This window comes from Sycon ciliatum, chromosome 10 (assembly GCF_964019385.1).
Source record: "Sycon ciliatum chromosome 10, ocSycCili1.1, whole genome shotgun sequence".
Lineage (NCBI taxonomy): Eukaryota > Metazoa > Porifera > Calcarea > Leucosolenida > Sycettidae > Sycon > Sycon ciliatum.
This window is the reverse complement of record NC_088652.1, coordinates 5,326,056-5,348,114: the sequence shown is the minus strand read 5'-3', so window position 1 is coordinate 5,348,114 and position 22,059 is coordinate 5,326,056. Positions and strand designations below refer to the sequence as shown.

At 47.7% G+C, this 22,059-nt stretch overlaps 1 protein-coding gene across 1 annotated transcript in view; it reads left to right on the top strand.

The window, feature by feature from the left end:
• LOC135825992 (uncharacterized) overlaps window positions 1–22,059 on the top strand; it is a 64,550-nt gene that overhangs the window by 4,758 nt on the left and 37,733 nt on the right. The window contains exon 2 of the mRNA XM_065338625.1: window positions 12,876–13,283. Coding sequence (XP_065194697.1) covers window positions 12,876–13,283 — 408 coding nt within the window. The remainder of the gene's footprint in view (window positions 1–12,875; window positions 13,284–22,059) is intronic.

Genomic DNA, 22,059 nt, shown 5'->3' with positions numbered 1-22,059 from the left:
CGCCAACGATCAGGCCTGCGACAGAGGGACTCTTGCTGGCTGCACAGGATCAGGCCATTGCGACCAGGCACTATCAGGTCACGGTCATTGGACGGGGAGACGTTGTGGACATTTGTCGAGTTTGCGGCACTCGCGGAGAAACAGGTGATCACATTGTGGCCTGTTGCCCAGCCCTAGCCAAAACACTGTATATCGAACGGCATGACACGCTCGTCAAGTTGGTGCATTGGGCACTATGCAAGCGGCATGGTCTGGGTCGGCCGGGAAGCAACCCGCTGAAGCATCATCTTGTGCCTGTCACCGAGAATCTTGACATGAAGCTCCTGTGGGAGTTCAATATCCCAACGGATACGCAAGTGCGCCACAACCGTCCAGACCTGGTGTTGCGGTCCAGCACACAGGTGCTGCTGATGGATGTCAGTGTTCCATTGGACCAGAATGTTCCCACAAAAATCGCCGAAAAAATAACAAAGTACGCTCCCCTTTGCCAAGAGCTGCGGCGCATCTGGCATGTGGATGATGTCCGCGTTGTACCCCTGGTTGTTGGGGCGCTTGGTGGACTGACTGGTGTGTCCCTGTCACACTTTGTGTTGGCATTGGCAGGCACTCTGCGCATTGAAAGGGCTCAGCAATGTGCTATCCTGGGCACGCTGAACATTATCAAGTCCGTTCTTGGCATTCGGCATTAGGCTCCTCATGTTACGGGTAGAGCTAGTCCGTATAAACCTCCAATACCGCATTTGCTTTGACATCCATGAATGTGCAGTATGACGGTCCTCACAACCTGATTTTTCTCTTGCCATTTGAGTATGTCCGGCATTCATCTCTTCCTTTATTTCTATTCCTGTACTGGTAGTCCATTTTTGTGATTACTCTTTTTGTATTCGAATATGTCCTGTCCTCCTCCATCTTTTTGTATTCGAATATGTCCTGGCCTCCTCCATCGTTCTGCTTATTTCTGTCCGTCTCTCAGTTTCTGCGTCGGCTTTCAATATTTTTGCTTTGGTTTTTACAATCCTTTTTGCTTCGGTCTTCATTGCTTTGGCCATTTATCTATTTTTTTTCTCTCATTACCCTTGGTCTCTTTTGGCCCGGTGATGGGGTTCTTACCTCATGTCATGACAACGTGAGTGAAATAAAGCCAACTCCATAATAATAATTTTTTTAAAGAGGTCGGAGGCGGATAATACTTTAAAACGAAGGTAAGTTATGGGTCGCAAATATCCACGCAAACACACACCCAGTCATAATAAGGCACTTGTCATAAGTATCCGAACGTTTTCGGTCCCTTCTCATCAAGGATTATACAGGGAATGGCTCAAGCAGGAAAGACTAAAACTTATATAGCGTAAAGATAATTAGATAACAACACTCGTGTAAAGGTGGAAAATTATCAAGTTTAGCACGACACAACACTCGAAGGAAAATAATAATAGTGACAACAACGTAGTGAGCAAATTAAGTTACATTGTTACCACCTCGACGAGGAGTAACACCAAACAATTATAGCGACAACACATTTTCTTTCTGTACGCAAAGTTCAGGATCTAATTTACGGATATACAAAGCTTCTAACACAGCCAAATGTAACGCACATCTACCACGTGACAATATTGAGAAAACATTATCACTGTACAACTCACGACAATTGGTACGGGCTGACAGATGTTGCTTGATTGACGAAGTGCGATTCTTAGCTCCATTGGGTGTTGTCTCCTCCAATGTCCCGTCATCTCGCCTCTTCGTGGCATCACCACTATCTGTCTCTTCGCGTTTCCGCGGCCTTCCACGTTTCTTGACACTAACCGTTGGGTGCGCAATACCCGGTGTCCTTTCCGTTACGTCTCCTCCATTGCGGATTTCTATTGAGCTTCTTACTCCAACTTGTCCGGTGTCCGATATTGAGGTTAGTTTTCGTGGTCTACCACGTTTTCGAATATTAACTGTTGTTGTCACTTCCGTTGTCGTTGTACGTTCGTCCTCATCAGTCCGTATTTTCACTTGGCTTCTCGTCACCCTTTCCGACGCCGACAGATCCTTTGTCAGTTTCGGTGGTTTACGTGTGGGTCTTTCACCATCTTTTATGCTGTCACGCCCATCTTTTATGCTGTCACGTGGTAGATGTGCGTTACATTTGGCTGTGTTAGAAGCTTTGTATATCCGTAAATTAGATCCTGAACTTTGCGTACAGAAAGAAAATGTGTTGTCGCTACAATTGTTTGGTGTTACTCCTCGTCGAGGTGGTAACAATGTAACTTAATTTGCTCACTACGTTGTTGTCACTATTATTATTTTCCTTCGAGTTTTGTGTCGTGCTAAACTTGATAATTTTCCACATTGTCACGAGTGTTGTTATCTAATTATCTTTACGCTATATAAGTTTTAGTCTTTCCTGATTCAGCCATTCCCTGTATAATCCTTGATGAGAAGGGACCGAAAACGTTCGGATACTTATGACAAGTGCCTTATTATGACTGGATGTGTGTTTGCGTGGATATTTGCGACCCATAACTTACCTTCGTTTTAAAATAATAATAATAATAATAATTTTTTAAAGGAGGTCGGAGGCGGATAATACTTTAAAACGAAGGTAAGTTATGGGTCGCAAATATCCACGCAAACACACATCCAGTCATAATAAGGCACTTGTCATAAGTATCCGAACGTTTTCGGTCCCTTCTCATCCAGGATTATACAGGGAATGGCTCAAGCTGGAAAGACTAAAACTTATATAGCGTGAAGATAATTAGATAACAACACTCGTGACAAGGTGGAAAATTATCAAGTTTAGCAGGACACAAAACTCGAAGGAAAATAATAATAGTGACAACAACATAGTGAGCAAATTAAGTTACATTGTTACCACCTCGACGAGGAGTAACACCAAACAATTGTAGCGACAGCACATTTTCTTTCTGTACGCAAGGTTCAGGATCTAACTTACGGATATACAAAGCTTCTAACACAGCCTAATGTAACGCACATCTACCACGTGACAATATTGAGAAAACATTATCACTGTACAACTCACGACAATTGGTACGGGCTGACAGATGTTGCTTGATTGACGAAGTGCGATTCTTAGCTCCATTGGGTGTTGTCTCCTCCAATGTCCCGTCATCTCGCCTCTTCGTGGCATCACCACTATCTGTCTCTTCGCGTTTCCGCGGCCTTCCACAATTCTTTTTTTGCGTACAGAAAGAAAATGTGTTGTCGCTACAATTGTTTGACGTTACTCCTCGTCGAGGTGGTAACAATGTAACTTAATTTGCTCACTATGTTGTTGTCACTATTATTATTTTCCTTCGAGTTTTGTGTCGTGCTGAACTTGATAATTTTCCACCTTGTCACGAGTGTTGTTATCTAATTATCTTTACGCTATATAAGTTTTAGTCTTTCCAGCTTGAGCCATTCCCTGTATAATCCTTGATGAGAAGGGACCGAAAACGTTCGGATACTTATGACAAGTGCCTTATTATGACTGGATGTGTGTTTGCGTGGATATTTGCGACCCATAACTTACCTTCGTTTTAAAATAATAATAATAATAATAATAATAGTACAGCACGCATATAGCTCATATGAAAAATCAAATGAGGGTCATGCATCAGTCGACAACGTCGAGCCAGTGCGTTCTGTCTGAGGCAAGTTGCTCCGCTTCCAAAAGAGACATATTGAGAAGTAAAAGGTCATTCCTAATGTTGTCTACCCATCTGGTCAGTGGGCGACCTCTGGGCTTCTGTATATCTGTTATATTCATTGCCATGTGAAGTGCTTTGTAGGACACAGCGTCCTTCCCTTTACGAATGACATGTCCAAACCATAATAAGCGCCGGCGTCTACAGACTGCACTTATTGGGCATTGAGCAGTTTTAGCATAAAGAGCATTATTTGAAATTTTATTGGGAAAGATGATTCCAAGTATGTATCTGAGTTTACGGCGGTGCCATACATCAATTTTGCTTTCTAAGGCTTTTGTTAGAGTCCATAGCGCGCAGTTATAATTATAGGAGAACTGGCAAAATGAGACAGTTGAACATGCTTAAGCGGGACTGCTGGGTATGGCATTTCCATGATACACTGGAAAATGCCCGGTTCGCTGCTATGATACGTGCATCAATGTCCTCCGCTGACCCCAGACGAGAACCCAACAGTTTGACCGACCTCCAGGAGGCATCTGACTTTGTAGCTGTTACAAATTGTGTTTTGCTGATGTTTAGTTTTAAGTTGTCTTCTGCGAAGATTGGTTCGCATTTCTCTACGGTTGCTTCAACTGCTGTCCGGCTGTGGTCATGCACTGTTGTATCATCTGAATACAGGGTGAACTTAGTAGGTAGATTAACTTGTTCTGGGCAGGCTTCTCTGATGCACTGCAAGACAGTGGACTATCTCCACTACAACCCCGAACTTGACTCGTAAAAAGTGTTTCATGTTTTCCGGAAAACACAAATTCATTATTTTCACTTCACCACATTGCGACATGGCCAATTTCCTACTTGACGACGCAAAGCGCCTCCTCTAGCTCCTCCACAAGGTACCACTCCAGACAACAGTACGCGCAACACTGCCGCGTGGTCACCTCCACTGAGTCTGACAAGAAACTTGCACTGAGAACCCTTGTCACTCCAAAAAACAAGCATATCCTCCCCTGAGCGACTCGATTTCACTAGCAGAAAAGCTCTTCAGAAGTGTAAGAAATATGCTTGCGTGATATGGCAGATCGATGGATCTGATCGAGTCGGTCAACAATCAAGATCAGAATCAAAATCTGAAAGATTTTTTTGATCAGCAATATGATTTTTACGATGCCAGGATTAATGATGGCATGCTAGTCACCTGTCCTTGCTCGTGAGAGGGCCTCTTGCACGGGCAAAGCGAAACGAAAGCATCACCAAGTGAGATTTTCGGCTAGGTTTTTGCAGATGTTCAAGTTTTAAAATGGTTTTCATTGAATTTAGGTTTTCAAGATAAAAGTAAGTTTAAAGTTTTCGCCATAAATCTCACTATGTGCATGGTCACCGATAGAGTTCGAATCTAATATGATTCACCTTTATTCTTTTTTTCTTTTTCCATACTGTACAATGCATTGTTCTTTGTGGCAACCCAGTAAGAGTCATGGCTTTTCACGACTTACTATAGCAAACAGTTCTGAAGAAAGAAACGCTGCTGAAGTAGAATAGTATTTGAAGTATTTGAGACCATTTTGCACGACCATTTATTGCTTCGAACTATAGATTTGAATTTGAACGTCGTGTTCTTCGTTTGACATTTAGCTTACCGTTCTGTTCTTCTATCCATACTCTGCATTCTCCGCACCTGCTCTGTTCCTTTCTTTTCTTGCTACTTTCATGTGTCCTTTTTAGCTGGCTCATTGACTGTCAATTTGTCTAGTTTCAAATTGTTTTATGGTCTGCCTGATCGCAGAGATCGTTTCCTGCATCGCAGCTCACTGTTACTTTTGAACACATTTTTGCGTAGGCATTTTCACGAGTTGTGTTGACGTCATGCCCTATCAGCTACGGGTCATTATTGCGAGAATGCGCATTGCTTTTGCCTTCCGCTTTATCTGCATGCTGCTCTTGCTGCACAGATTATCGCCCCCACGCTTGCTGGCCGGAGCCCCACTGACCCCGCCGCGTGCGTACTCGCACACGTCAGCCGGGCTTCTCCACTTCGCCTTGCCCTGCCCCCGCCGGTTCCGTGGAGTTCCGGTTCTATATCTCCTTGTTGATTAGCTCTCCCAAGATTGAGTTGTTGTTTTCTCTATCCTTAGGTAATTAATTCATTTCCAAGTATCCTGATGAGAAGGCTTGAAAGTATACTTGTGAAGACAAAAACTTTCAAGATGTTTGTAATGAGCCTGAAGTGTGTCCTTTTTTGAGTATTATCGCATTTTTGTCTCAGAGGAAACTGTTTACCAAGTATCAGTCCTTTTATTTACACTACTTTCAGAGTTCGGCGTTGTGAGTCCTGTGTGCATGTGCGGAGTAGTAGTGGTGAATAATTGGTGTGCGTGCCCAACACAACAGAGTGGTGCCAAAACCCGCCTTGGATTTGAGGTTCGTTGGGTCGTTCGTATTGTAGTGTTCACCTGTGTTGGTGCGTTTGTGGCAGTGGTCGGTGCCCGTTCTTGTTTCCCGCAAGCGTGTACAGCTTCCAGAAGCGGATCAACTGAAGCACATGCAGCAAACTGGCGGAGGTGGACTTTGCAATCAAAGCACTTGCACTCATGGGCCACACGGACGATTGACTTTGAGCGCAGTCTGTCAAGCCAGTCGATGAAATCATCCGCGACTTCCTGCAGAACATCCGTCTTCAACGCTTTGCCTGACTGGAGGAGAGTTCGCTGTCCATCAAAAATAGATACGGACAGACCAGTCTTCTCCGATGCTGACTTCTGGATGCCACCACAAGGCAACACATACCTGGAAGAAGTCTTGCCATGCCCAGATGCAGCAGAACACAATAGATAAATGTATGGCAAAGACAAGGACCAAGGAACTACAAGTTACATCATATTGTCCACTAACGCCACCAATTACTCTTATGTAAAACAATCAGTTAATGCGATAAAATTGCACGACAATTAACTACCGTATTGACGTCCTACAACTGACTCGTTATTCGCTCTAGCACGTCTTAGATGTGTCTTGGATGACAAGTAACTTTTGATGGTAGTGCACATTATATTGGAAATTTTAGTTGAAGATGGATAAAGGATTGGCTGGGAGGTAACTGGACATCTCGAATCATTATTGTCAGCGGACATCTGAATGGGTTTCTATGATAGAAAATCTCTTGTTCCGTTTGCTTCATTCCGACAAATCAGTGAATGTCAAATTTGAGATTGTGGATAAATGTATCTATGTCAATAGCATGCTCACGATAATCTTTCTGCCAAAATAGTCTCTAACCGGACAAAGCACTTCAAAGGATCAGTTGGGAAAGTGGACTGCCTGAAATGAGAAAATAACGCCAGACTCACCAGGACTCGAACCGGAGAGTCCCCTTGCTGGGACCCTGCTTGCTATGAGCAATGCTCTAACCACTGATTATTATGAAATGTTATTCTTATAATGCTGGAATGACGACTACACCATAGCTCAGTGGTTAGAGTATCGCTGGCTACAACTTACAAGCGAGGGTCCCTGGTTCGAGTCCTGGTGGTGACAGTCAATTTTTTCTTCAGACTTTTCCGGGTTGTCTCTTTCCCTCAAAACCAGTTAATATTATTCTTTATTCTTTATTCTAGGGAATTCCCAACAGGAGGCGACAAACTCACAGTTTCTAAGGGAAAGGAACATCATCCGACAGAACGCAAAGGATATACACTCAAGATTGAAGTCGTCCAAAACTACAGCCCGGCCCACCGTGTGCTGGTTTCCGAATTATCCAGTAATACACGGTCTTTTTTACTCTCTTTCTCACTCCTGTGTGCAGCCACACCATAATGTGCCCCCACCCCTAACGCACCTCAGTCACATGCACAGTCACGTGCACACCCACATACACACGCACACAGCAACAACAAACAGCCTCTGCGGGGACAGCAGCAACAGCAAGAAGAAAAACAAGTCGTCCAAAACTACAGCCCAGCCCACCGTGTGCTGGTTTCCGAATTATCCTGTAATACACGGCGCGTGATGTTGCGCTCAATGATTTTATAACGAACAGCGCGTAATGCGAGAGAGAGAGAGTTAGGCTGCGTTTGCACGACAAAAATTGAATCGATTCGTGTTCACAAGACAACAAAGTACGACCTAAAGAGAACGAAATCGTTGCGCTTATCACTATCGTTTACACGAAAACGCCCTAAAGCGATACCTAAAAGGAGCGAAATGGAAACGCAATTTGAAGTGTTTTGAAACGTGTTCAAAACGTTTTCGTTCTCGTGTAAACGATGAGAACAATGAAGACAATTGGTCATAAAAAAATCATTCCGCGTGGGACTATATTTTGCGGGAAATACCCAACCCTTTCGACCACCACGTGTCAACTCCTGGTAATGTGTTACTTCTCGCCCTTGCGCCAAGCCAGCACGTGCTAACTCCAGCCTGATCGCCCGTTTTCCGTGTAAATGGTTCCAAATGATTTTGCCGTTCTGGTGTAAACGATTAGAAAACGATTCGAGGCCAGTCCGTTTTGTTCCGTTTTGTTCCGTTTCGTTTCGTTTGGTTGCGTTTCGTCTCCGTGTAAACGCAAAAGATATGGACATGACTAGATTTGGTTTTCCTTTTGTATTCAGTGTGATTTCGTTGCTTACATGTAAATTGGGCACAATGAGTCTTGGGCGAGTGGCTCAGATCCCAGAGCAGCCCAGGAACTGACAATTTTTCAATCTTTCCACCTTTTCTTTCGAAATTGAATACGCCTCCAATTTTTTCGTTGCAATAATAATAATACGAGCTCCAAAAGCGAGGGCGACCTAGAAAACAACCAGTAACCACACAGCCGTTGCCTACACAACCCGAGGATCCTGGCTCACATACTGTGCTTGCTCCGCCGTCGTTGGTGGCAGTGGTGGAGGAGAATGGGCGTGGTGGCTCATCGGGTCGGCTTGTGTCGCCGCCTTTGCTCCGGCCGTCGGTGGTTCTCTCGTCAGTGCCCCCGGCTGCTTTGGCTGAGGCGGTGCCGCTTGCGATCCCGGTCCCACTGCCTCCTCCTGATCCTCCGCCATCGGTTCTTGCGGCGGTGGAGCTTGCCAGTGGCAGACCGCGAGCAACACTGACAGCTGCATTAACACTACAAATGCCGACTCAAAAAGACCCACCTTGCATATCAGTAACTCCCACACCAACACCAACAACGCAATCTACAGCAACCACAACTAATCCACCATCCAAGCCCATAATTGAAAGACCAAGACGATCAACAGCCAACTACAACAGAAGCTACGCACTCAGCGGACGAGGGCGAAAGGAGGGACGTGATAGCAGGGGGACGGCCGAGTTGAGTTCAATGGACCCGGTCAGGCGGGATGGACGAGACAGAGAGAGGAAGCGGGGGATGGAACGGACGGCGGAGGGAGCAGTGAGTCGGAGAGCAGTGATGGGAGTGATGGTGAGAGTGCCGGTGAGAGTGTTAGTGTTGTGCGTAGTTTTCGTGGTAGCAAGTCTTCAGTGTACAATCATCTGCTGGCTAGTCCTGATTGTTGCGGTGCGTATTCCGACTCTTCGTTCACTGTATTGTGCCGTGGTCGTCATGGTTTTGGACTACAGTTAAAAGTGTTGGAAGCTATCTATCAACGTCTGTACAAGCCTAATTTGTGTGTACAGAAAGATAGTATAATTGGGTTGAAATTGTTCAAGTAACGTCGTGTTTAGTGCGGCCAAGCTTGGCCGTTAATGTTCTAGGTGTAATGTACTGCTGTTATGTGTTATCACGTTGTCTTTCCTTCCTTTCTCCTTTGTTCAGTTCTCGCTTTGATTGTTAAAATTCACAATTGTAAATTTTTACTGTTGTTGCTCCTAGTGTTATTTCTCTAACTTAGATTTTCGATAATAGTTCAATAATAATAATAATAATAATAATCTTCACTAGTTTGAGGGAAAGAGACAAACGGGAAAAGTCTGAAGAAAAAATAGACTGTCACCACCAGGATTCGAACCAGGGACCCTCGCTTGTAGCTAGCGATGCTCTAACCACTGAGCTATGGTGTAGTCGTCATCCCAGCAGAGACTGTTCAACATTTTCTTCAGACTTCGTAACTCACACTTCCTGTGAATCCACACAGGCGGGCGGGACGCAGCCCTCCCAGTACCCACACACTTCACGTACACTCTAGCACGCGGGGAGCCCCAAGTCATAACATCTTCACTAGTTTGAGGGAAATAGACAAACGGGAAAAGTCTGAAGAAAAAATTGACTGTCGCCACAAGGACTCGAACCAGGGACCCTCGCTTGTAGCTAGCGATGCTCTAACCACTGAGCTATGGTGTACTCGTCATCCCAGCAGAGACTGTTCAACATTTTCTTCAGACTTCGTAACTCACACTTCCTATGAATCCACACAGGCGGGTGGGACGCAGCCCTCACTGTACCCACACACTTCACGTACACTCTAGCACGCGGGGAGCCCCAAGTCATAACAACCTCACTAGTTTGAGGGAAAGAGACAAACGGGAAAAGTGTGAAGAAAAAATTGACTGTCACCGCCAGGACTCGAACCAGGGACCCTCGCTTGTAGCTAGCGATGCTCTAACCACTGAGCTATGGTGTAGTCGCCATCCCAGCGGAGACTGTTCAACATTTTCTTCAGACTTCGTAACTCACACTTCCTGTGAATTCACACAGGCGGGTGGGAAACAGCCCTCACTGTACCCACACACTTCACGTACACTCTAGCACGCGGGGAGCCCCAAGTCATAACATCTTCACTAGTTTGAGGGAAAGAGACAAACGGATAATAATAATAATAATAATGACAGTTCGTATATCACTCATTGCATGAGGTCAACGCATCTGTTGACAATTTTGAGCCAAGCAGCTCTATCAGAAGCAGATTGCACAGCATCCAGAAGCGAGAGATTAATGCATGTTAAGTCTTTCTTGATGAAGTCGATCCATCAGAAATCGAATTTCCACGTAATATACCAAGTTAAGCACGAGATGAAATTCTCAGCTATGAAGGACTATGGCGGATGTTCATGCAGGTCGATAACGATACTGGCAAGGCAATTGGATAATACTGTTGAGTTCGAAACAGGACGACTGACGACATATCCAGACATTACAACGGGAACAGGTTAGTGGGAACGACATTTATTATACTAGTAGACGACGAGACAAGAGACCAAGACGAACGAGACGACTACATTGAAGAGTGAGAAAGGAGAGAAAGAGATCAAGTCTAAACGGCAAGATAAAGGGCCTGGGTAGCTATGGCAAATATGGGCGCGCAAGTAGCTACCCAGGCCAACGGAGCAAAAGGAGACAAAAGGTGCGTACGCAAGTGCATGCAGGCCAGCTAGAAAATGTACGGGAGGTAGTACCTAACATACCACCCCTCCATGAAAAAATCCCGCGTCCTCGCGGAGAGAAAAAAAAGAGAGAAAAAGATTTAAAAAAACGACTGAAGGAGAAAAAAACACACACACACACACACAACGCACGGGCCTCACAAAAGTGTGTACTAAAAAAATGCACTACAGATCATTACAACCGTCAACGTTCCTGTACTACTCATACTATAGTGTGTACATTGCCAATAACAACGGGCCCAAACGCCCCTTCAAAACATGGCACAAAAAATAACTATTGGAGTTCGACGAGGGACTTGAATTGTATTCTGATGACTAGTATTTTGCACGGCTAATAGAGCCTAGTTACACTTTAATATACGACATAAATAAGAGAGCGTGGCTCACCTCGGACCCCTAATATTAATGAAGGACACCCGCGCGCACACACACTAACAAAAAATTCACGAAAATAAATTATTTGACGAAGAAGGAACGCATACAAAAAAAAGAAAGAGAGAAAGGTAGCTGACCTGCATGGCTTGAACGACACGAGGTTGATATAGACGAGACGAGGTTGGCGTAGGAGAGACGAGGTTGATAGAGACGAGACGAGGTTGGCGTAGGAGAGACGAGACTGACATGGACGAGACGAGGTTGACAAAGACGAGACGAATGGTGGTTGAGGACGGCTGGGCATGGGATGATCTCAGGGTCGTGGGTCGATCAATAATTGGGCGCCAATGTTGAGTTCGAAACAGGACGACTGACGACATATCCAGACATTACAACGGGAACAGGTTAGTGGGAAAGACATTTATTATACTAGTAGACGACGAGACAAGAGACCAAGACGAACGAGACGACTACATTGAAGAGTGAGAAAGGAGAGAAAGAGATCAAGTCTAAACGGCAAGATAAAGGGCCTGGGTAGCTATGGCAAATATGGGCGCGCAAGTAGCTACCCAGGCCAACGGAGCAAAAGGAGACAAAAGGTGCGTACGCAAGTGCATGCAGGCCAGCTAGAAATGTACGGGAGGTGGTACCTAACAATACGGTCAAGCCACGATTCAAAGACGCAAAGCAACATTCCACACAACTTGCTTGGCTCGAAAGATGCAAAGATCAGGAAAAAGGAAAGTTATGCGAACAAGAATCATGCAAAACCGAACGCAGCAGTAAAACAGCACTGCACTTCGACTATGATACTGTAACGTTGGAGGGAAAATAAGCAGAGGTAACAAACAGCAGTTTCACACGACAATCGTTTCGCCATATAGATCAGTCACCTTCCCTTCCTTATCAAGAGGAGGTTGGTGCGACTTGGGCGAAAGTAGTGTAAGAGTGTGTTGCTCCCTACATGTGATTGTTGTCCCCAGCGCGAGCTTGCGCCTTAGATGGTTTGGAGGCAACACCATTGTGAATGGCCAACGGTGCTCAGCGCTTGCTCAGCACCTCCATGAGCGACACTGACTCATGCTGCTATCTGGTGTTCACGAGGTGTTTGTCGCGCTGGAAACACAGCGTCTCTGTAAGTTTGGATCCCTAATGATGTTTGTGCCTGGAGAGCACTATATAAATGGTGCTCTTCAGACACAATCTTCCTCAGCTTACGCAAGGGCAACTGATGAGCGTTGAACTCCCCGAAACACTGTGTATTCAGCAGGGAGTGGTGCTTTCTTGCAGGTTTGCCGAGTGGACGGTTCGATGGACTTCTCGTGTGCTCTGGATGTCAGTCGTGAGTCAGTCAAGTGAGAATTGAAGTCGGCAGGAAAACCGCGAGCTCCCATGTAGGGGCAACACACTCTTCCCGTCCTTATGTTATTATTATTATTATTATCCATAACTTAAAATGAAATATGTTGTCATAACATCCAATGTAATTTCAGATGTTTTGAATTGATTCCCTCTGTGCAGTAAAATGGAATGCGTGTGCTCAAACCAGCACCAGCACTTGGCAAGTCGATTGGACTTTTCGATATGACGGAAAAACCTGGAAGGATGCCAACATATCCTGTCGGTCTTTTGGCGGATCACTGGCTACTGTTCATACAATGGCTCAGCTGACATGTGCTAACTCGACAGCAAAGGGAACATCCGCCACGTGGGTGGGCCTGACTGGTACATGGAGCGCCGGAAATTGGACTGCTTGGAAATGGGAAGCTGCATTGTCGCCCGTCACGGCACAACTTCCATGGGCATCACATTTTCCAACGATTCAGGATGATTACATATACGGATATTATCAGCCAGAAATTTTCAGATTACGGACGTGGGACAAAAACCATTCACTTCGTCACCTTTGTCAACGTTATGTGCCTAAAGGTAGGTAGGTGTATGGCCTTTGAATGGACGGACATTGTATTCACATATCTTTTTAAATCAATACAGTCCGTTCTGTTGTACATGTTATTTTCGGCCATGAGTCATCAGTATTAAGGGTAAAACAGGTGGACCTAAACCATGCAACCCAAATTGGAATGAAATATTTTATGGAATGAAGTCGGCTCCAGTGGAGCTTGGAAACATTAACCCTTTCCATGCCATTGACGCGTTTTTCAGTATGAGCCGATTGGCCATGGCCGCGTTCTGCCTACAATGTCCAGTACATGTGTATCGCTGGCAATAGACCAGTGTATAAACTGTCGTATCTCTATTTAAATATCTCGGTTTGCTAGGGTTAAAACCCTACTAGAGAGGTCTTGCGCTTAGCTCTCAAGGGATATACAGTTATGTGCGATACGACATGGTATGATCGAGCGGCGACAAATTGAACGGTCAAAATGCGCAGATTTCAACTTTTGGCAATCGAGTCAATTTTGGCGATTTCGTGCGGGTTTTAAGGATTTCCCTCAGAGACGCTACAAACGCCCACTTCGCAGCAAACGCCCACCCTAGCGGAACCATACTGTTTTCGTCTTTTTCAAGTCAATATAGTTATATAAAACTGGCATGAAGGTCGAATGCGTACGAAAACGGCTGTAATGCCTATGTAATGGGTAGCCGAGTGGTAGGCGCGGTGAAATCAACAAGAATTACTTTTATTCTACTTCTTTCAGGTACACACCTGGTTATATAATTATTAGTGAAAGAAGAAACGGCAAAATAACTGCATTTCTCTCCGGTGCACACCTGGAGGTTGAATAGCTCGTTATTAGGCCAAAACAAATAATGACCTTCGTGCGAGTCCTGGTGGCGACAGTCAATTTTTTCTTCAGACTTTTCCCGTTTGTCTCTTTCCCTCAAAATCTCATATTCATCAAAACAGAAATGCGCAGCCGCTTTTATGCAGCAGACACCGTACGCTTACATACGGAGATACACTAAATATACATCAGGCAAAGCTCCGTATTAGTTCCGTACTGCTTCCGTATTGGTCGGGCAGGGATACTACACCCTCCCTTCCTACAGATAATCACGCCCTCGTGATTTTCAAAAATTAGTGAAGAGTTATGAACACAGCGTCAACCGGAAGATGGCAAATTATATCGGAAATGATAACGTTTAGAGTAGACAGAAGAAATGAACTGATAACAAATCATAAAGTAGAAGCACACCAGGTTCACACGATCTCACGGGGTCAAAAGGGGAAAGAACTGTCCTCCAAATAGGACCTGAAAAACCACAGCACTCTTGCTGCACTACGCTGGCACAACCCGCCAGGAACATCGCAGTTCAAAAACCGAACTGAATACACTATAACTATAAGGGGCGTTGTCACACACATTGTCCCACGTTAGCTGGGTAAACCGTGGCTCACCATGATCAGACGCCTACCAAACTACACTGGATTCACACACTCGCATAAAGGAAGACTGAAAAGAACAGGGAGACTGAAGGAAGAGAGGAAAGAAAATGCCATACCTAGAATCAGCGTTAGTAACCACGGCGGCGGCTGAAGCTACGGCCGAGGGCAAGCCAGGTTTTATCTTCATCTTGGTTGAGCCGGTCACTCAGAGCGGCTAGCTCAGCGTCAGACAAATGACCTCCCTCCTCGTCTTGAATCGTGGTATTCACATTGTCGATAGCATTGCTTTGCGCGACGTAAAGAGTGATGGTATAGCCAGGAAGAGTGTTGACGAAAATCTGCATCCCACCACGGAGGCGAAGTACCAAATGAAGAGTGGGCTCCTGCTTCTGACTGCGTGCCGGCGAAAATCAAACGCTGCTGGTCTTGGGGAATACCCTCCTTGTCTTGGGTACCAGCCTGCCTGTTGTCGTCCTCATCAGCTTCGCCATCACCACCGGTAGTATACATCTAGGTAGCGGGTCGCTTGGAATCGCCATCGGAGTCTCCAGTGTGTCCCGTGCGGAGAGAAGGGTGATCCACGCTAGCACCCTGACTGAGCTGCAGGCTAATAAGCAGTGCCAGGCCGAGGAAGGCAAGAAACATGATTCTCGTCTTGATTCGTCGCACGGAGCTGTAGCGGGTTGAGCCATCGGAGCCTGGGGTCGAATCACGTTGTTTTATTTAAAACTACACCGCTGACACCAATGTAATGGGTAGCCGAGTGGTAGGCGCGGTGAAATCAACAAGAATTACTTTTAATCTACTTCTTTCAGGTACACACCTGGTTATATATTATTATTAGTGAAAGAAGAAACGGCAAAACGAGAGAGTTTGGAGACTCAGGGCCCTACTCTATGCTTTGTTACTTAGCTCATCGTGCATGTTGTGGGAACTGATGGAAATGTTTCCTGGGAAGGCGCTGACTCTGCCGAGCACGCGCGTTCTGGAGTCGACGGGATCACTCTGGCGACGTTTCCTGTGACCGGCGCTGACTCGCCCGTTCACGCCTATTTTGGAGACGACGGGATCTCTCTTCCAAAGTATGTTTTTGCTGACGCATCCTATCACCTATTCGGCAACTAACATCCATTCTAATTTCATTTCCTTCTCGTCTCCCTATTTCTTTCCAGAAAGTCTCTCTATACATCAGGGAGTCGTACTGTATTGGCAGCTACCCTAACGGGTCACGCCGCCCAACACCCAAGCATGGGTATGATGAGGGACAGTGGCAACAGAAAGCAAGAGAAAGACGGCGATAGTAGTACATCTGGTGTGCGACGTATAGAAAAGAGAGATGACAAGAGATGCGCACAAAATAGGAAACAATAATTATTTTTGCAGTTCCGAAACAATCAACCAGGTGATGGAGTGTGGGCACCCGAAGTCCCCCCTGGACTCCACTGGAAGAACATCCCACGCAGGGATATCAGCGATAGGCCAAGCGTTGAAAAACAGCCATGAGGACACATCGTCTAGAAGTCCACCGCGCTCGAACTGAAATTGCAGGTTCAAACAATTTCCCAAGCGGCGTCAGGCAGCGTAACTCTTCTCCCTGCATCACCATCCATCTCCAGCAACCGTCTCCACTCACAGCTAATGCCTCTGCCACCACTGTACTCCTCCGAGCTTCGCAGTTTGAAACCATTCGGGGGTCAGCTACACCACCGCGAATGGAGAGACGAGGACGACAACGATCGTGACTGAAAAGGCACTGCCTTGGCGACCGCGTCGCGGAACCCTCGCCCCAGCAAATGCAGAAATACGCCAGGGGCAACTCTGGTCGACCCAGAGCCACCCCCTTGGCAAGACTAGTAAGAGGAACGACTGAAAACTCAGATAAAACAGAGCTACAAAAAGTGCAACCGTCCCCTTCAAGCACAGTTGCAACACACAGGGAGTCATAATATTGTGGCCAGCTGTTTGTAGCCAGCTGTGTTTGATGGTACGGTACGGTACGGGACAGATACGGGAGCCAGCAAATGGCCAGCTGTGCGATACGGTACGGGACAGATACGGGATAGCGCCAGGCGTGACACAAACAAACAAACAAACAAACACCAAACGAGAGAGCTTGGAAGCTCATAGCCCTGCGCTATGCTTTGTTGCCTAGCTCATCGTGCATGTTGTTAGAACTGATGGAAATGCTTTTTCCTTTGATTAGCTACATCATTGAACGTTTCAATGAGATACTAGGGAGGTTTAGTTCCCACGTAACGGAAACGCGTACGTGGGTGATCCACGTAAAGTGGATGAAGGGCACCCACGTTGCAATGTTGTGTTTAGTCACACGGAACAAACAAAAGCATAAAGCTAAAGGCCAAAACCTGGTCAAAGACGAAGCTACCCCGGCCTTAGAAGCTCATCTAATATTTTGATTTCGTGCTTCGGAAACTTCTTCAGCTGAGCACCCTCACAGCTCGCACAATGCGCTCCATTCTGATTTTCACCCACGTTCTGGCGGAACGTGGGTGAGCCTCCATACACGGTATGTCGTGAATCAGAAAACGTCTGTACGTGGGTCATTGAGTATCACGTGGTACACCCACGTAAAGTACCCACGGATTACGTGGGACTAAACCTCCCTACTGAAGTACAAGTAACGTCTTCTGCATAGCTATGGGACCGGCGCTGACTCTGCCGATCACGGGCGTTCTGGAGTCGACGGGATGTCTGTTCTGACGTTTCCTGGGACCGGCGGTCCGGCGCTGACTCTGCCGATCACGGGCGTTCTTCTTCTTATTATTATTATACTGACGGCAACTAACATCCATTCTGATTGCATTTACTCGTCTCCCTACTTCGTATTTTTTCAGAAAATCTCCCCATACAGCAGGGAGTCGTTTACATAATAATATTATGACTCCCTTCTATAGATCTACATGACTGTAGATCCGTAGATACGTTATAATTATTATGCTATCGGCCTACATGCGATTCCCGGGCTGGTCGACAGGCGGCCCAGCCAGCCTGCTAGTGGGATCTCGGCCTCGCACACAAATCCACACAAAATGTTACTGCACTGAATGCATTCCCCCGATACACTTCGAATATATACTCATTCTCTTGATGGTACCGTACTCTTGATGGTACGGGACAGGTACTAGGTACGGGAAAGCGCCAGGCATGTGGATGGCACAAACAAAAATATTGTGGCCAGCTGTCTTTGCTGGTACGGTACAGTACGGGACAGATACGGGATAGCGCCAGGCGTGACACAAACAAACAAACAAACACCAAATTAAAGCTGTGTGGACCCTGGCTAGCGCCAGACGTTACTGAAGTAACGTCTTCTGCATAGCTTTTTTTTTTTTTTTTTTTTTTTTTTTTTTTTACTACGTTCACATAACCAGCTCGAAAAGAATAAGGAAAGACAATGGTACGGAGACTAGGACAAACGTGACAACTAATGAGCAGGCGCTACACCGAGACGCAGCAGTGATGGTGGGGCATTGATGACTCTGCCGACCTGAGGTCTCGGCGTCGCGGCCAAAAACACGCACCAAAAACAATGAAAAAGAAGAAGATAGAGCTGTACAGGTGAGAAAGATGCAAAAACCCAAGGCTTAACACGAGCGATTGTGGGGGAGAAACTGTCTTAGCGTCATACTATTCATAGGGAATCGACTGCCCAGAGCCAGTTTGTGCTGCGAAGATGGCGGTAAACATTCGTTTTGAATGATTGCATTCTCTTGCTGTGGGGAGGCTGGGATAGGAGAGCGGCAGGGAGGGAGTTCCAATCGCTGATGCTGCAGTGTGGGAACGAGCGCTTCAGTGCCAGCGGGGCAGATGCAGGCAGCTGGTGTTGGAGCTGGTGGTCATGGCCACTGACAGCACCGTGCTCGCTGCGAGTTCTGGGGTTGGCAGAGATGACGCGGCGCGGTGGCAACACAGAGAGCAGCTGCGGAGGACCAGGCAAGTAGTGCAGCTTGTACAGGCAGGCAAGCGAGGCAACAGTGCGGCGGATGGCCAGGCTGGGTAGGTGTGCCCCAGGGCCGATAGCATAAAGCGCGCGGCGCTGAACATTGTTCAGACGCTGGAGGTGACTCTGCGCAGCTCCCATCCATACAAGAGGCGCATACTCCATGACTGGCCGTACGAACGCCTTGTATACGGTCGTCCGGCCGGCGGGGGTGAGTATGTGGGCGGCTCTGTTTAGGACCCCAAGCCGTTGGCGTGCACGGGTGGCTACGGAGCGTAGGTGATCGCTGAAGGTCAACTTTGCGTCCACCTTCACACCAAGGAGGGTGATGGTGGTTGTCTCGGGCACCAGTGAGCCACCAAACAGGAGTGGGGGGAGATCTAAGCCGGTGCGTCTGAGGGTGGCTGTCATGGCCTGGGATTTGGTCGGTTCAAACATCACTTTCCATGTACGACCCCACTCGTGCAGTCGGTCAACGGACACCTGCAGTGACTGCGCGCCGACTGTTGGGGTCTGCTGGGAGGTGACTAAGCTGTACAAAGTTGTATCATCCGCATAGGCTTCCAAGCTGGCGCCGTCAGCGAGAACATCTGGCGCGTCGTTGACGTAGGCCAGGAAAAGCGTTGGTCCAAGGATGCTTCCCTGGGGGACTCCAGCGGAGGTCGTATACGTAGATGACGTCCGCCCTCCAACGAGGCACTGTAGGGAACGGGTGTCCAGGTATGACGCCAGCCATCTCTGAAGCGGACCATCTATGCCTAGGCTACGTACCTTGTGGAGGAGGCCGACATGCGAGACACGATCAAACGCTCCTGCGATGTCCACAGCAAGGATACGAGCCGCCCCTCCACAGCCCACAGCGTTTGCCCAGGCAGTTTGGAGAGCTTGCAAAGCGTCCGATGTTCCGAGGCCTCTGCGAAATCCAAACTGGTGCGACGTGAGCAGATGATGGTCTTCAAAATAGTTCACGATGCATCTGTTTACAAGAGTTTCCATTACTTTCGAGATTATGCACAGTAAGGATACGGGCCTGTAGTTCTTAAGGGTTGAGCGGGAAGATCGCTTGTGGATCGGAACCACGTTGGCCGTCTTCCACATCCTAGGTTGCACTCCAGACCGGAAGCATGAAGCAAATAACTTGGACAGTGGCTCTGCGAGCTCATGAGCACATTCCTTAAGGACGCGAGCAGAAATACCGTCAGGCCCGGTAGCCTTGGAGACGTCGAGCCTTGCCAGGAGGCGGCGGACAGCCTGTGGGCGGAAGCGGATGGTGCGAAGAGGTGGAGCCTCTGAGGGAGCAGGGTCCGGTAGGTCAGCCTCCACAAGGTCCGGACCGGCAACGCTACATTTCTTCGAGCAGAAGCGAGCAAATGCCTCTGCTTTCTCTGAGCCCACTCGCGGCCGTCAGAGTCGACAACTAGGGGAATTTCGGGCTGTGTGCGGTTGCCAGCAGCGTTCTTCAACTTCGTCCACCACTGTTTGTCTCTGAGGGACCCAGTTGAGAGGCTGCGACGGAGGCTGTCCTCCTTTGCACGTCGTGATCGGAACTGGGTGGCGATCGCTACAGTCACGGAATCGGTGAATGCCTGCTGAAGTGCTGGGTTATAAGGGTGTTTTCTCCAGTCGCGCCAGCACTTCTCCTTCTCCCTCTCGGTCTGGGTGCATTCAGGCGTCCACCATACCGGATCGGAAGGCCTCGTTTCCAGGACTTTGGATGGGACAAACTGTGCAACAGCTGCAGTAATCGAAGCGGTAACCTGCTCACAGGAAGTTTCTGGGTCCTCCGAGATGATATCACCCCATTCCACGTTGCGAAGGTGCGCCCTGAGGCGATCCCAGTCTGCCCTGTTGTAGCGAAATACTGTTCGCTTAACAGGGGGTTCACGTCTAGGGAGCACGGAAGAAAAGTCTGACAGTACAACTGCATGATCAGATCGACCGAGGGGCGGAAGTATACGTGTAGTTACTGGGGATGTGAACGTTGACATTATGAGATCTAGCGGGTTGTCTCCACGAGTCGGTACTGTGACATGCTGGACAAGAAGATGGGCAGCGCAGGTATCTTCGAGAGCCTCGCCTGCAGGCGTAGTTTTCGAGCTGTTCAGCCAAGCCCGGTTGTGCACGTTGAAATCGCCAGCTAGGATGATGTGGGAGCCCTGGTGTCTAGCTTCTGGGAGGATGTTGTCGAGATGATTGATTAAGGTAAGATCGCCAGGGGCACAGGACCCCGGCCGATACACTGCTCCCAAGACGGTGCGGAGACCTGGAGCCAGCTGGAGAGAAACCCAGATGATCTCATGTGCGGGGGACATGAGTTCAGGGATGAGCATGGAGGGGAGTGACGACTTCACCCAGATGGCTACCCCTCCCCCATGTGCCGTTCTGTCCAACCGAAGTGGTGAGCTGTATCCAGGGAAGCTAATGTCAGAGGGAAGCACTTTCTCCGCAGTGAACTTCGTTTCTGTCACAATTGCTACGTCGGGCTGATGCTGCAGGAGTGCGTGCTGTAGGTCGGGAAGTTTGCTGGCTAGGCCGAAAGCGTTTGTGCAGAGAATGCGAAGATGCTTGCTACCCTTCATTGCAGGAGGAAGTAATTAAAAAGGGGAGGGACATTTGGCGTAAGCGGGTGCATAGTTACATGTATGGCTAAGGGTCCTAAAATCTAATGAAGTACCTAAAAGGATCAAGCTAAAGATAAGAATGAGGAAGCTGGAGGAAGATACGAGGTTGAAGTAGGACATGGAAAACCAGATTGTGTTTGTATACCTAGGGCTACACAGGGGGAGAAGATGTTATCTGCGCCAAGTTATCTGCTTATTGCTTGACGCAGTGATCTTTTTCGCCTTCTTCTTCCTCTGGTTATCACTAGAAACTACCAATGGGGAGGTCGACTCCCGCGGCCTCTTGTGAAAGCAGTCTGCCAATATCGCCAATGCTCTAGCCTCATCGCCCCCTGAGAGTTTCCCCTCAGGTGGACAGTCCGACTCCTCGGCCCAGCTGCTGTCAGGAGACAGAGTCAGGTCAAGTTCCACGTGGTTGCTTTGTTTATCATGCTCAGGTCGCATTTTGACAGTTACGGCAGAAGCTGAGTCTTGACTGCCATGTGTACCCGTGCCCTCCTCCAGGGGTCTCGAGTCGACCTGACCAGCTGGAGAAGCGCCCAGGCTCTCGTGTTGTGGCTGATCCTCGCGCGCTTTGTCTGAACCGATGACCTCCTGGGGTCCCGATTTGACTGCAGAGGCTAGGCTTTCAGGCAGTGGCTGATCCTCGCGCCCTTTCTGGGGTCCCGATTTGACCCTGTTAGCGTACGTTTCACGAGGGGTGCGTGGCCTGGTGGGGCAGTCCGCGGCCAGGTGACCTGGGGACTCGCATACCCTACAGGTACGGGGTTG